The sequence below is a fragment of the Mobula hypostoma genome, chromosome X2, assembly GCF_963921235.1.
Source record: "Mobula hypostoma chromosome X2, sMobHyp1.1, whole genome shotgun sequence".
NCBI classification, from domain to species: domain Eukaryota; kingdom Metazoa; phylum Chordata; class Chondrichthyes; order Myliobatiformes; family Myliobatidae; genus Mobula; species Mobula hypostoma.
Genome location: NC_086129.1, coordinates 41,212,252 through 41,225,139, shown reverse-complemented (window position 1 = coordinate 41,225,139; position 12,888 = coordinate 41,212,252). Strand labels below are relative to the sequence as shown.

At 40.4% G+C, this 12,888-nt stretch overlaps 1 protein-coding gene across 4 annotated transcripts in view; it reads right to left on the bottom strand.

Annotated features, from left to right (window-relative positions):
* LOC134340961 (Na(+)/H(+) exchange regulatory cofactor NHE-RF3-like) overlaps nt 1–12,888 on the bottom strand; it is a 65,551-nt gene that overhangs the window by 16,895 nt on the left and 35,768 nt on the right. For all 4 annotated transcript variants that reach the window (XM_063038589.1, XM_063038588.1, XM_063038590.1 and 1 more), the window contains exon 7: nt 7,034–7,170. In XM_063038589.1, coding sequence (XP_062894659.1) covers nt 7,034–7,170 — 137 coding nt within the window. The remainder of the gene's footprint in view (nt 1–7,033; nt 7,171–12,888) is intronic.

The following is a 12,888-nucleotide window of genomic DNA, read 5'->3' as shown; positions in this document are numbered from 1 at the left end:
GCAAAAGGTGGTTTGGGGTGGCTGTAAATTCAAACAACAGGAATATTATCAGCAACTGCTATCCTAGAAAAATTGGAGTAGTGAAATAGTTTGAAACTATTGAACTAAAGGTAGACAATTGAAATGACAGATGACCTGAAGTTCTGGCTGAATAGAATTCTTCAAAATAGACACCCAACCTGCATTTAGTAAATGCGTACGAGACTTCATTGTAAGAAACAGATATGGTGTACAAAGTTAAAGTGCGTGCATGGTCATTTCTCCCAGAACAAGTGTTTTAGTTCCAGTAAATGGGCAATTTCTTGAATGGGAACATAGCAAAGTAAGGAGATGGAAATGATTGATAAATTGACCAGTGTGTGTGGAAGAAAAAGGTGGGAAGAAGATGTCGAAACAGAAAAAAAGGAGGTTGGCAGTGGTATCCTGCTGGAAGAGACAGAAATGCAAATGAGTCATTGTCCAATAGAAGTTAATGGATCAAATGAGTTTTGTTGACATGAAGTTTGAGAGCCCATTAAAAGAGCTCTTCAAAAGGTACAGATCTATACTATCCAAGTACAGAACTATATTATCCGATGTATAACTTCCATTTTATTGATTTTATTTTAATATTTGTTATGGAAGTAGTAGTAAAGGCCCTTTAAGAAAATATAGATACATAGTTCAGCCACTTCCTTGGAAAGATATTTCTTATTGAAAGTGTAAATGACAAAGTAGAATGCTGAACTTGGCATCCATGTATTATGCATAAATATTTTAATCAATATTTATGAAATATGTTTTTTCATTTTCATTTGCAAAATCCATTCCATCTGATCTGCTTAGCCACAACAATACTGGAATGATAAAGAGTCCTAACCCAAGAAACATACAGCTTTCCTCGAATTTCAACTCCTTATCCTAAATTCCTTTTTCCAGATGTCTTTAAATTCTGTTTACGTTCTATTGTCTTTTCGGAGCATTCCAGCTGATGTACCAAAAAATGCAGAAGTAGAGACCCAATTAGTGTTTGTCTTGTGTTGCCTGGTCTAACAGCCATCTATACTACTGTAAATAATGATGAACAAAGTTGCGAATTTGGTCTATTTTCTTGAACACTTCTATGACAACGTGTCTCCTTTCTAGAAGCTTTGCTTCCTTTCACTTCACTGGGACCCCTGATATCTGGAACCAATATCATTCAATTAATGGGGAACTTTCTCAAAGATATTTTACACACCCAGTTTCTGATTGGTTGGCATATTTTGTATCTTGAAGGGCAGGTTATGCAATTTCCTAATTTATGCATGGACATAAGGAAGGCAGAGAGAGAAAAAAATGTCTCCTCAAAAATGATCAACATTGATGTAAGGTAACCCAGTGTGGTCTGACCAATGCACAAGCCTCATTTTTGGCATGTTGGCATCACTGGATATGAGCCCAGTCTGGGTCATGCCTGAATTCACTATTCCATATTGTAACCACAACATTTCAGTAATAATCTGTTTACCTGCTAATGCAGCACAATATCTTTATTTGCTTTTTTTAATTACAGGTGAGAATTGAGCTGATAAAATAACAGTACTTCCACTAATTTATGTTTACTCACAATAAGCACCATCTGTCACTAGAACATTCAAATAACTGGAAAAAGCCCAATTCTGATAAAAAATAGTTCCATTATTATTTTAATATTTATACTAAATGCTTTTGACACTAAAAAGTTCAAAGTAAACCTATTATCAAAGTATATATATGTCACCATATACAATCCTGAGATTCATTTTCTTGCAGGCAATCACAGTAAATACAAGAAACACAACGGAATGAATTAAAGACTACACCCAACAAGATGGACAACCAATGTGCAAACAAAAACAACAAACACTACAAATACAAAAGGAAGAAAAAAGTTAATAAGTAAGCAATAAATATCAAGAACATGAGATGAAGAGTCCTTGAATGTGAGTCCATAGATTGTGGGAACATTTCAATGATGAGGCAAGTGAAGTTATCCCCTGTGGTTCAGGAGCCTGATGGTTGAGGGGTAGTAACTGTTCCTGAACCTGGTGGTGTGGGTCCTGATGCTCCTGTACCTTCTTCCTGATGGCAATAGTGAGCATGGCCTGGATGGAGGAGGTCCTTCATGATGGATGCTGCTTTCCTGTGACAGTGCTCCATGTAGATGTGCTCAGTGATTCGGGAGGGATTGATCCATATCCACTACTTTTTGTAGGCTTTTCCCTGGTGCTTCCATACCAGGCTGTGATACAACTAGTCAATATACTCTTCACCACACATCTATAGACAATTGTCAAAGTTTTAGATGACATGCCAAATCTTTGCAAACTTCAAAGAAAGCAGAGGCACTGCTGTGTTTTCTTTGTAATGGCACTTGCGTGCTGGACCCAGGACAGGTCCTCTGCAATGATAACACTGAGAAATTAAAAGTTGCTGATCCTCTCCACCTCTGATCCCCTGATGAGAACTGGTTCAAGGACCTTGGGGGTTTCCTCCTCCCGAAGTCAATAATCATCTCCTTGGTCTTGCTGACATTGAGTGAGAGATTGTTGTTGTGGAACCACGCAGCCAGATTCAATCTCTGTCATACATGCTGATTCGTCACCACCTTTGATTCGGCCAACGACCGTGGTGTCATTGCCAAACTTAAGTATGGCTTTGGAGATGTGCTTGGCCTCACAGTCATAATTGTGACGCGAGTAGAGCAGTGGGCTAAGCACATAGCCTTGTGGTGAGGGACAATGTGAAGGAGATGCTGTTGCCAGTCCGAACTGACTGGGGTCTGCAAGTGAGGAAATTGAGAATCCAATTGCAAAAAGGTGTACTGAGGCCGAGGACTTGAAGCTTATTGACTAGTTTTGAGGGGATGATGGTGTTGAATGCTGAGCTATATTCAGTGAAGAGCATCCTGATATACGCATCTTTGCTGTCCAGTTGTTCCAGATTTGAGTGATCCAAGTCACTTCTCAGGCAGAAGTTGATATGTTTCACACCAACCTCTCAGAGCAATTTATCCTGGTGGATAGTCACTGAAGCAGGTTACTATGTTCTTCTTAGGCACCGGTATAAATGAAGCCTACTTGAACCAGGTGGGTACCTCAAACTGCCAAGGCGAGAGGTTGAAGACATCAGTGAACACTCCAGCCAGTTGATCAGCACAGGTATTTAGTACTTGACTAGGTACCCTGTCTGGCAAGCATGCTTTCCGTGGGCTCACCTTCCTGAAAGATGCTTTCACATCGGCAGAGTCAATGTGAGAGAAATTACAGGGTCATCGGGGGCTGTTGGCATCATGAAGATGCCTCCATGTTTTGATGGTCAAAGCAAGCATAAAAGGCATTGAAGTAATCTGGGAGCGAAGCCTTGGTGCACCTGTTACTTGGTTTCAGTTTAAAGGAGGTTTTTCAATTCAATTACTTGTCCTGCTATTCACATAATCTCCCGAGGTGGTGTTATATGAAAAATAAGATCTATGTCTCTGAAATTGGCCAGAATTTTGATCATAGTTTTCCTGAAAGGAGGCCACTTTACAATCTTCAGCAAGAATCTCAAATAAGAGGTTGGCCATTTCAGACTGAAATTAGGATAAGCTCTTTCTCTCAGAGGGGTTAATGTTTGAAGGCATGAGTCCTTATTTCAATAACAAAATGAGATTTTGCACTTCAGTATAATTTCTCATGATATTAAGATGAGTCAAAAATGCTTTACGGTCAATGAGACATGTATGTTTAATGTACGGAAATGTGGCATCCAAACCATACACAGAAAGATTCCAAATTAAATGATAATCTGGTTATTTTGGTTGGTTGATAACATCGAGCCTGGATACTAGACATAACTTTGAATGCTATTTAGCCCCTCCAACCTCCTGAATTTTCTATCTCAAGTGCTATTTTCCTTTAATAGTCAGAAATCTATCAATCTATTTTTAATGCAAACAAAGACTAGGTCTCCATAGCACTCTGAGGTGGAAATCTCCCAAAGTCAATGATCCGTTAAGAGAAGGAGTTCATCCTTATTTCAATCCTAAATGGCCCATCCTTTAGTTTGAGACTCTTACTAATTCACTAATAGTTTAATGCATCTTATCTGAAAGAAACATCTTCCCAACCATCTATCTCTAATCTGAAGAGTATGGCAGACCATAATACTTGATCACTCCTGCCATCTCAGGAACCTGTGTGAAAAATCTCCTTGATTTTCTTTCTACAGCAAGTATATCCATTTTTAGGTATGGAGACCAATTTGTTTACAGTACTTTAAACAAGGCACTATGCAATCTCAGTAAGACACCTTTACTCTTGCACGCAAATCCACCTACAATAAATGGTAACATAGGGTTCTCTTTCCTACCTGCTTGCACGCTGGCATTCTGTGACTTGTGTATGAAGGCACCCAAGTCCAGCTGAACATCAATATTTCTTAGTTTTTAAATATTCAGCATTTCTGTCTATGAAGGTTCTCAGTCATCCAGGTCATTGTATATCAAGCAGTAGTAAATCAGGGCAACTGGGCTTGCTGTGTCGACGAACACAGCACATCCAGTTGCCTTCATTTACTACTGCTTGATATTCAGCATTTCTGTGTTTTTTTTTTCCAATTACTGGATAACCTCATGATTTTTATCATTGTTTCTGCTACATTATTGTCCACTCGTTCAGTTGGTATGTATCCCTGAAGCTTTGTCGCAACCTATTCAATGTCCACACTCCAGAGACCATCTTTCACAAGGAAGAACCCCATGCCAAGTGATGGGAGAAAAAGGATCAATTGTTTGGCCAAGGAGATATATTTATTTCAGTGTTATAAATTGGAGAAGTGGTCTGAGTGAGTATTAGTACAGAAGGAACTGTAGAACTCTAAGTTGTTAGCCTGGGGTCAACAACTTAGAGTTGTTGTTGTTGTTTGTGAAGAGACAACAAAGTGCAAGCTTCGATTAATTAAGAGTTGCGTAGTGAATTACCTAACCTTGACCAGCCGATGATTTGTCAACAAGATTTTCAATTTCCCACCTCGTTTCATGTTATCAGTGAGATATAACATTTGGTGCCCTTGGCCAACTAGTTGGTACCCAACCATCAATTCCTGTCATAACCCATTGGTCACAGTCTGTCATTCTGAGAAAGACCTTCTTATTCTTACTGCTGTTTTCTATTAAGCAGCTCTCACCCCCATAATTATTCTATTAACCCTTCAACATAGGCTTCTAATTTATTTATTTATACTAATTCCATATTCCACACTGCTTTGGAAACCTAATTCACACCAATATTTTCTTCCCCTTACTGCTTCTTAGCTCCACTTAAACTGATTCTAATTGCATCTCATGATCTGCCAACAACCAAGATCTTCTCTAATGTCATTCCTTATTAACAGTGCTTTTCTTTCTTGCTATCGCACATCCTTCTTTTCTTTGCCTTTCTATCTAAATTGTCAAACATTCTGAAATTTTGGAATTGTCAAACATTCCCAGTTTCCCTGCAGCCACATTTAGGTAAAATCATACCGATTTAGGGTTATTTGTCTTGATCAGGGGTCCCCAACCTTTTTTGCACTGTGGACCGGTTTATTATTGATAATACTCTTGCGGACTGGCCGACCCCGGGGGTGGGGGGGGGGTAGGGTTGCCAATGGACAAGAGTAGCAATCAAATACGTTGTGTTTAACCAGAGAAAGACTACAATGACCATGAAGCCTTGCGCAGGCACCAGTGCACATGCGTGTATGTGCTGATTTTTTTCCTACAAATCGATTTTGGCGATTCTGTTTGGGGGGGGTGTTAATCACGACCGCCATATAGGTGATAAGTGGCTAATACACTCAATTTCATTTCTAAAAGAGTTTAATCTAACAAATTTAATATTAAACACACAGCGCATATTTTCCTCGCATGAATATAGTGATAAGTCAACTATCAGCGGTGGACAGGGGAGCTTGAAGTAAGTGTTGAACGAACTTCCAGTAGAAGTGGTAGAGGCAGGTTCGATATTATCATTTAAAGAAAAATTGGATAGATATATGGACAGGAAAGGAATGGAGGGTTATGGGCTGAGTGCAGGTCGGTAGGACTAGGCGAAAGTAGCGTTCGGCACGGACTAGAAGGGCAGAGATGTCCTGTTTCCGTGCTGTAATTGTTATATGGTTATATAAGTCACTTATAAGTCAATAGCATCATAACATTTTAAGTAACGTTTGGATATGAAACACACAGCACATATTTTCCCTGTATGAAAATATAAAATCATTGCAACACACCAATATCGCTGAATCAGTGGGAGCCCTGGGCTTGTTTCCTGCAACAAGACGGTCCTATCGAGGGGTGATGGGAGACAGCGATACTCGACCGGGGGTTCCTTGTGTCCAGTCTATTCCGCAATTTAGTTTTCATTGCGTTCATTGCAGAGATATGTTGGAAATGGAAGCAACGTTTTCAGTGCTTTCGTGGCTATCTCAGGATATTCAGCCTTGACTTTGATCCAGAGTGCTGGCAGAGATGTTATGTCAAACATATTTTTCAGCCCGCCGTCATTTGCAAGCTCAAGGAGTTGATCTCCTTCCCGCGCTGACATGGATGATGCACGGGAAATGATCTCGCGTGGGTTCAAGCTCAACAGTGGGCGTGACAGGGAATGAGGAAAGGTGCAGCTGACTCATAGCGTTTCATATCGCCAAATCATATCATTTCCTCATGGCCCGGTACCGGTCCGCGGCCGTGTCTTGATAATTCATCCATCTTTTGGGAAATGCAGTATGTATTTGAGATACTGTGTCTTTAAATTGGCCTTGTAATATGATATCATTGATGTCCACTTAAAAGGATAGATCTTGATATAATGTAACATTGAAAATATTATCGTGTTGGTCAGTACTACACTGGATATATTAGTCAGGATTATGTTTAAGATGTAAAGCCTCAACCTTTGGACACAAAGGTTAGAGTACTACCCACAAAATCACAGCTAGAGGTGTCTTCCTCCATCTTTTACAATGGGCGGATAAAGTTAATGAGGTCATTGCTGAGATAGTTCCTTACCTTTCTGGCAACTTGTAGATGTGTGCATCCCTCAATATTGACTCCATTAACTTCAATGAGTCTATCGTCCATCTGAAGTCCACCTTTTTCAGCAGCTCCCCCAGGTTGGATGCTCAAAGTAAATTGACCTTTGACACCTAAATTCATACAATGAGATATGTTTATATTTTTTTCAGTCTGACATTTTGTGCCATTGTTAAATAAATAGGAAAAGATGGAATTCCTTTAACGTAACTTTAATTGCGTATATGTATGTAACATCAGGTTCAAGAGATTCTACAGATGCTGGAAATCTTGAGCAATATACACAATACATTCAGTCACCACTTTATTAGGTACACTTGTACACCTGCTTGATAATGCAGCTAACTAATCAGCCAATCACGTGGCAGCAACTCAATGCATAAAAGCATGCAGACATGGTCAAGAGGTTCAGTTGTTGTTCAGATCAAACATCAGAATGGAGAAGAAATGTGATCTAAGTGACTTTGACTGTGGAATGATTGTTGGTGCCTGATGAGGTGGTTTGAGTATTTCAAAAACTGCTGATCTCCTGGGATTTTTACACGCAACAGTCTCTCTCTCGAGTTTACAGAAAATAGTTCAATAAACAAAAAACATCTAGTGAGCAGCAGTTCTGTGGATGAAAACACCTTGTTAATGAGAGAGGTCAGAGGAGAATGGCCAGATTGATTCAAGTTGACAGGAAGGTGACAGTAACTCAAATAACCACATGTTACAACAGAGGTGTGCAGAAGAGCATCTCTGAATGAACAACACGTCGAACCTTGAAGTCATGCCTGGCCTGCTGTTCTCTGTTTATGTTAAATCAGGTTTGCTTTGCTTTTCCATTGCAGTTAGAAGGGACCAACAGAAGGGAAGCTTTGATGCAGTGGACAATAATGAACAATTTGATAGTGGCATTTTACATAATTGCATAAAGTTAGCATAACAACCTTTCTCTTCCTCTGCAGATTGATGATCTGATTAGTATTTTCACCCGACAACAGGGAGAGCTCCAGAGCATTCTTCCACTCCAAAACCAGCCAGAAGACTGCAAATGGGAGGATCCAGACACTGGTACAGTTTTAATAGTTATATTACATCAGTGCTGAGTTAATTCCCATGAACATTTCATGCAGTAAGATTATATACCTCACAGCTACAAAAGGGAAGAATGCAACAGAAAATCTATTTGGGTAGAAGCCTCAAAAAATAGTATGTGTGTGCACTCTGAATTGTCCTCAGCAGCTGTAATCTCTTGGTCAACTGAGATTTATTACGTGGACACAAATAAGCTGTCAGGGGGACCATTAGGGTCTGCATCTGCATCAGCATCTGGATGAGGTAGGCATGGAAAGCAACAAAAAGTGATTGTGTATCACTTGTTATGTAGAAACCCATTCCAATGCACTTCACTCAACAGAAAAGGGGAAAAGTCAAACTGGCAGACAGAGACGCAATTCAGTTGTAGTTGGGGATGAAGGTGAGTATAAACAATATTGCAACATCTAAACAGAAATCTGCCCTGCTGAACAAATTGTGTTACCATTGTGGCAGGGGCTCACATACACCAGACTAATCCAGGTTTAAAGACCAAACTTTCAAGAAATGCAACAAAGTAGGACACATACAAAGAGCACGTTGGGCAGACAAAAATATATGGACTGCATAAGGAAGAGAAAAAGATAAAAAGTCAAGTTGCAGTTTCAAAAATAGTACTAATTTGCAAGCTGCTGTTAAAGATATGATAATGACAAGAGTGACAGCCTTGAGATCTACCATGTGAAAACTAACAGGAGACAAGCAATTTGGTTCACATCAGAAGTGAACACCAAATTAATCAAAATGGAATTGGACACTTGCTCAGCATTTTTTGTCATTGCACAAAATGAGTTTGAAAGGCATTACAAAGAAACTGAACTGAAGCCTGTAGAGATCCAACTAAGAACTTGTACTGGAGAAAGGGTAACTCCTGTGGGAATGACATTTGTAACTGTGAAAGACAATAACCAACAAGCCACAATGGGCTTGTATGTGGTAAAAGCAGGAGGACCAGCCTTGTGGGTTTGTGAGTGGCTGAGACAACTACAACTTGATTGGAGATAAATCTACTATTTACATGCCACATCCACCACAATAGAGTCAACTGAGACTGGATTAGGAAAGGTACTGGATGATGCCATATCAGTGATTAAAGATGGCATTAGAAAACTCAAATATATGAAGGGTAAAATAGTGTTAAATGAAACTGCCACACCCAAGTTTTACAAAGCCCATCTGGTTCCTTATACCATCTGTGATAAAGTAGCCAGTGAGCTAGATTGTATGGAGGCTGAAGGAATCATTTCCAAGGTTGAGTGGAGCCAGTGGTCCTAGTGGCCAAGAAGAATGGGTCTGTCAGGATCTGTCGTGATTTTAAGGTCACCATCAACCCAGTACTGAAAGTAGATCAATACCCTCTGCTCACGATAGAGGATACCTTTGCAAACCTTTCTGGAGGGTAGCATTTCGGCAAAGTGGACTTAGCTGAGGCCTACCTATAGAAGAAGAGTCCAAAGTGTTTCTCAGCATAAATACTCACAAAGGGCTTTATCACTATTAAAGGCTTATTTTTCTCGTAGCACTCTGACTGAAAGCTATGGATTAGGTACTGCAAGGCTGTCTAGGCACTCAGTGTTATCTGGATGACATCATTGTTACTGGAGAGAATAACAAGGAACATCTCCAAAATCTCAAGAAAGTGTTAAAAAGATTAGAATATTATGGGCTCAAAGCATGGCACAATAAGTTCTGTAAACCAAGCATCACCTACTGCAGTCATTTATTGATCACAGTAATAAGCATCACTTATTGCTCATCCAGTTTAAGATAGCATTGGTGAATCTCAGCGGCTTCTGGCTGGTGGCCAATGAAACAAGGAAACCAACTAAATACTTTGTTGTTTTTTTCTTTTTCTGGCAAACGATCATCACAATTAATAGTCTGTAACTTCCCTTTGGACTTGGAGGCAATTCGATGTGGCAGATCCCAGGCGAGGCAGCGAGCCCGTTGCCAAGAGTGAGGAAGACCCAAAGTTCAATTGATTTAAGCACCATGCTGAATCAGAAAAGTCGGCTACAGGCTGAATTGAGGCAGTGGGGTCCAAACTCCAGAGCATATCGAGATGACTGAACCCGATTTTGCATGTCGATTTAGCCGCCAGTTTTAACTGAAAAGGTCGGGGTGTCAGGGCCCGAGGCAAGGGACATTGTTTGTATAATTTCTTTAATTTTCACTGCACATTGGGTGTTCAACAGTTCTTTTTATGGGTTCTTTTCGGTTTCTTTGTTCTGTGGCTGCCTGTTGGAACACGAATCTCAAAGTTGTATGATGTATACATACTAAATGTATTTTGAACTTTGAATCATTGATACACAAGGATTACACAAGCATGCTGAGTAAACTAAAGCAATGGTGGATGCCCCAAGGACAAAAGACATGTCACAGTTACAGTCCTTTTTAGGAATTTGTCAATTCCTATAACAGATTCCTGCCAAACCTGCCTAATATGCTCCAACCCTTGAATTCATTACTAAAGATCGTGAAGAAATGGCAATGGACAAAGCAGTGTGAGATGGCTTTCCGAATGAGAAAATGGTGACATCAGACACTGAATTCACACATTATGATCCATATCATCCAGTGAAGCTTGCTTGTGATGCCTTGCCTTATGGTATAGGTGCAGTCATGTCACACGTTATGAGTGATGGACGTTAACACCCCATAGTCTTTACATCACATTCCCTTACCGCTGCAGAGAAAAATTACGCACAGATTGACAGAGAGTCCTTGAGCCTGATTTGGGGTGTAAAATGTTTCAACCAGCACTTGTAAGGGCGAGAGTTTACCCTCATTACTGATCATCAACCACTCGTGTCCATTTTCCATCCACTGAAGGATGTTCCACTAACAACAGCAGCAGGATTGCAGAGGTGGGCCCTGTTTCTTGGAGGACACAAGTACAAGGCTGAATTCAAGAGGACAACTATCCATGGATGGATGAATTTCCCTTTGAAAAAGGAAATTCCTGAAAAAATTACGAAAGAGGACACTCTTTTTGACGTATTCTCCATAATGCAAATTGAAAGTCTCTCTATTACAGCAGAGATGACCCAAAGGGAAACCAGAAAGGACCTCACACTGTCTCGTGTCTACATGGCCACACAAAATGGCTGGAATGTGCAGCAGAAATCCCAGTTCCCCCCATTTTTACCAGCACTGGGATGAACTTGCCCTTGGCAGGGTTTGCCTTATGTAGAGGTTGAGAGTTGTTGTACCATAAGATATAGGAGCAGAATTAGGCCATTTAGCCCATCAAGTCTGCTCTGCCATTTCATCATGGCTAATCCAATTTTCCTCTCAGCTCCGATCTCCTGCCTTCTTCCCGTATCCCTTCATGCCCTGACTATTCAAGAACCTATCAACCTCTGCCTTAAATAGACAAAGTTTCCTCCACAGATTCACCACTCTCTGGCTAAAAAAATTCCTCCTTATCTCCATTCTAAGCAGATGTCCCTCTATTCTGAGGCTGTGTCCTCTGGTCTTAGATTCTCCCAACAGAGGAAACATCCTGTCCACATCCACTCTATCAAGGCCTTCCACCATTCGATATATTTCAATGAGGTCACCCCTCATTCTCCTGATCTCTTGTGAATACAGGCCCAGAGCCATCAAATGCTCTTCGTGTGACAAGCCATTCAAACTTGGGATCATTTTTGTGAACCTCCTAATCTGTCTAAGTCCTTCTGTAGCCTCTCTACTTCCTCAAAACTACCTGCCCCTCCACCTATCTTCATATCATCTGCAAACTTTGCAACAGAGCCATCAATTCCATATTCCAAATCATTGACATATAACGTAAAAAGAATCAGTCCCAACACAGACCCCTATGGAACACTACTAGTCAACGGCAGCCAATCAGGAAAGGTTCTCTTTATTCCCACTCTTCTGTTTCTTTCCAATCAGCCACGGCTTTACCCATGTTGGAATCTTTCCTGTAATACCATGGGCTAGTAGCTTGTTAAGCAGCCTCATGTGTGGCATCTTGTCAAAGGCCTTCTGAAAATACAAGTACACCACATCAACCGATTCTCCTTTGTCTATCCTGATTGTTATTTCTTCAAAGAATTCCAACAGATTTGTCAGGCAAGATTTTCCCTTGAGGAAACCAAGCTGATTACGGCCTATTTTATCATGTGCCTCCAAGTACTCCTTAATAATCAACTCCAACATCTTCCCAAACAGTGAGGTCAGATTAACTGGCCTGTGGTTTCCTTTCTTCTGCCTCCCTCCCTTCTTGAAGAGTGGAGTGACATTTGCAATTTTCCATCTTCCAGAACCATTCCAGAATCTAGTGATTCTTGAAAGATCATGATTAATGTCTCCACAATCTCTCCGTCACCTCTTTCAGAACCTTGGGGTGTACACCATCTAGTCCAGGTGACTTATCTATCTGTAGATCTAACAATTTCCCAAGAACCTTCTCTCTAGTAATGATAACTTCACACACTTCATGACCCCTGACACCTGGAACTTCCACCATATTGCAAGTGTCTTCCACAGTGAAGCCTGATACAAAATATTTATTCAGTTCATTAGCCATTTCCTTGTCCCCATTACTACCTCTCCAGCATCACTTTCCAGCAGTCCAATATCCACTCTCACCTCTCTTTTACACTTTATGTATCTGAAGAAGTTGTTGGTATCCCCTTTAATATTATTGGGTAGCTTACTTTCGTATTCCATCTTTACCTTCTTAATTACTTTTTTTGGTTGCATTTGTTGGTTTTTAAAAGCTTCCCAATCCTCTAATT